The 3165-nt window shown below is 39.8% G+C and overlaps 1 protein-coding gene across 1 annotated transcript; it reads right to left on the bottom strand.

Moving 5' to 3' along the window:
• Positions 1 to 2070: 2070 nt before the first annotated feature.
• Positions 2071 to 2691, bottom strand: LOC112086184 (uncharacterized mitochondrial protein AtMg00860-like). Its single transcript, XM_024154947.1, has one exon. The coding sequence runs from the start codon at positions 2689 to 2691 to the stop codon at positions 2071 to 2073; it is 621 nt and encodes a 206-aa protein (XP_024010715.1).
• Between the last annotated feature and the right edge of the window lie 474 nt (positions 2692 to 3165).

Raw genomic sequence — 3165 nt, 5'->3', positions numbered from 1 at the left:
ACAAAAAAACTAACATGTAAAGTCTAGAAACACATGGTTTTCTTCCGGCGTTCCTGTTTTGAAAACCGTCTTGAAAACTTTTTATGAAACACAGACTCAAGACAAACCAAATTTCATTGGTAAAGGATAAACATCCTCCCCCAGACTTAAATCACACTGCCCCCAGTGTGAGAATCTTTGAGAGGATGGGATAATGATGGATTGAAATTTTGAATGTTAAGGTTTACTTACCTGGCGATGTTCCGCAGCTCTTGATGTGTTTTCTGGTTCGTGATTTTTGTTCATCTTTATTTCGTTTGTCGCTTAAAAACCTGAAATTTTTGAGGAAACAAAAACGAAGCAGCAAAATTAGAAAAGGCAAATCAAAGGGAATAAGTAAAATAACAAGTGGGTTGCCTTCCACTAAGCGCTTGCTTAAAGTCATTAGCTTGACTTTGATGATGCTTTAGCCTGGTGGATCTGCCAAGAGCATTTCTTCTCTTCCTTCTTTTTCTGCAAGGTACGGTTTGACACGCTGTCCATTAACGACAAATGTATCTCCCTTCTTGCCCCAAAGAATGAGTGCTCCATATGTTTGACTTCCTTTACTGTGAAAGGTCCAGACCATCTTGATCGTAGCTTTCCTGGAAAAAGCTTAAGGCGAGAATTGAAAAGAAGAACCCTGTCATTTGGAGCAAAGGACCAATGTATGATCCTTTTATCGTGATATGCCTTCGTCTTCTCCTTGTATATCTTGGAGTTTTCGTAGGCATTATGGCGGATTTCTTCTAATTCGTGCATTTGAAGCATTCTTCTTTATCCAGCTGCCTTAAAGTTCATGTTTATCTCCTTAATAGCCCATTGTGCCTTGTACTCCAACTCTACAGGGAGGTGACATGCTTTTCCATAAACAAGATTGAACGGCATGGTCCCTAAAGGAGTTCTGTATGCTGTCTGATAGGCCCAAAGCGCATTGTCGAGTTTTTCAGACCAATCCTTGCGATTTACGCCGGTTGTCTTTTGTAAAATCGATTTGATCTCTCTGTTAGAGATTTCCACTTGTCCACTTCTCTGAGGGTGATATGGAGATGCAACTTTATGCGTGACTCCATTTTTTTTTAGCAGATTTTCGAAGACTCTGTTGATGAAATGGGATCCTCCATCGCTTATCACAATTCAAGGAATTCCAAAGCGAGGGAAAATGATTGATTTAAACAGCTTTATAACCACTTTTGCATTATTAGTAGGGCTGGCCATTGCTTCTACCCATTTAGAGACATAGTCTACTGCTACTAAGATGTATTGGTTTCCAAAAGAAGTTGGGAAAGATCCCGTAAAATCAATTCCCCATGCATCAAAGATTTCGACTTCAAGAATAAAGTTTTGAGGCATCTCATTCCTCTTACTGATGTTTCCCATTCGTTGGCATGAATCACCGCGTGAGATGTAGGCGTGAGTGTCTTTGAACATAGTAGGCCACCAAAATCCCGCTTGAATAACCTTTGAGACCATTTTGTAGGTCGCCAAATGTCCTGCATATACTGAACTATGGCATCCGAACATTATTCCTTCCATTTCTTCTTCGGCGACACACCTTCTGAATAAACCATCCACACATCTCCTATAGAAAAAATGTTCATCCCAAAAAAGTGCCGAATTTCTTTTAAAAATTTATTCTTTTTATAGCCAAAGAATTGTGGAGGTTCAATGTCGCCAGCCAAGTAATTTGCTATATGCCTAAACAATGGGGTACAAAAGCATATGACCGCCGTATAGGAGGTTGTGATGGATTTTCTTGCATGGTGATAGGTATAGTATCCATAGCGTAGACATTTTCTTCTGGCAAACTATCATTCAAAGGAAGTTTCTCTTCCACTCGAATTCTAGAAAGATGATCTGCTACTCCATTATCTGCTCCTTTCCGATCTCAAATTTCAATATCAAATTCTTGCAGCAAGAGTATCCATCTGATCAGCCTTGGTTTGGCATCTTTATTAGACATGAGATATTTGATTGCAGCATGGTCAGTGTGAACAATGACCTTAGACCCGACGAGATAAGATCGAAACTTCTCAAATGCAAATGCGACAGCTAAAATCTCTTTCTCCGTAGCCGCGTAATTACATTGAGCTTCATCCAAGGTTCTACTCGCATAGTAGATTGCATGTAGTTTCTTTTCTTTATGCTGACCAAGCACAGCTCCACAGCAAAATCACTTGCATCACACATGATTTCAAATGGTTGTTCCCAATCGGGCGGCTGCACAACAGGAGCAGAAACAAGAGTGTTTTTGATCTTATGAAACGCTGCCAAACACTCATCATCCAATTCGAAGTTTGTTCTCTTGCAGAGCAGACGTGTGAAAGGTCTAGAAATTTCAAAAAAGCCTTTTATGAATCGCCTATAAAATCCGGCATGTCCCAAGAAACTTCGGATTCCTTTCACATTAGTTGGAGGTTGTAGGCTAGTCATGACTTCAATTTTCGTTTTATCAAATTCAATACCTTTCCCAGATATTTTATGTCCAAGCATGATTCCTTCGCGGACCATGAAGTGACATTTTTCCCAGTTCAGGACAAGATGCTTGTCTTCACAGCGCTGCAAAACTTTCCCTAAGTTTGCCAAGCATTTGTCAAAGGAGGATCCATAGACAGAGAAATCATCCATGAAGACTTCCATAAAATCTTCGATGAAATAAGTGAAAATAGACATCATGCACCGCTGAAAGGTTGCAGGTGCATTACACAATGCAAAAGGAATTCGCCGATAGGAAAAAGTTCCGTATGGATAGGTGAATGTCGTCTTTTCTTGATCTTCTGGTCTAATAGGAATTTGGAAAAATCCAGAATAACCATCTAGAAAGCAGTAGTATTTGTGATCTGCCAATCTTTCTAGCATTTGATCAATGAAGGGTAAAGGAAAATGATATTTCCGAGTTGCTGCATTCAGTTTCCGGTAATCGATGCACATTCGATATCCCGTCAGCGTTCTTGTAGCGATCATTTCATCCTTGTCATTTTTTATGACAGTTACTCCTCCCTTCTTTGGGAAAACATGCACAGGACTAACCCAAGTGCTTTCTGAGATAGGGAATATGATTCCTGCTTTCTAAAGTTTCATGATCTCCTTCTTTACTACTTCCATAAGGTTTGGATTCAATCTCCTTTGGCTTTCAATCGAATTCTT

Source organism: Eutrema salsugineum, unplaced genomic scaffold, assembly GCF_000478725.1.
Source record: "Eutrema salsugineum unplaced genomic scaffold, Eutsalg1_0 scaffold_9, whole genome shotgun sequence".
NCBI classification, from domain to species: Eukaryota; Viridiplantae; Streptophyta; class Magnoliopsida; order Brassicales; family Brassicaceae; genus Eutrema; species Eutrema salsugineum.
Note: the sequence above shows the minus strand (reverse complement) of the source record. Positions and strands in the feature narration are given on the sequence as shown.

Bases quoted from the DNA above. Each gene is read 5' to 3' on its own strand.
- LOC112086184 (XM_024154947.1), bottom strand. From the start codon at position 2,691: ATGTCTATTTTCACTTATTTCATCGAAGATTTTATGGAAGTCTTCATG.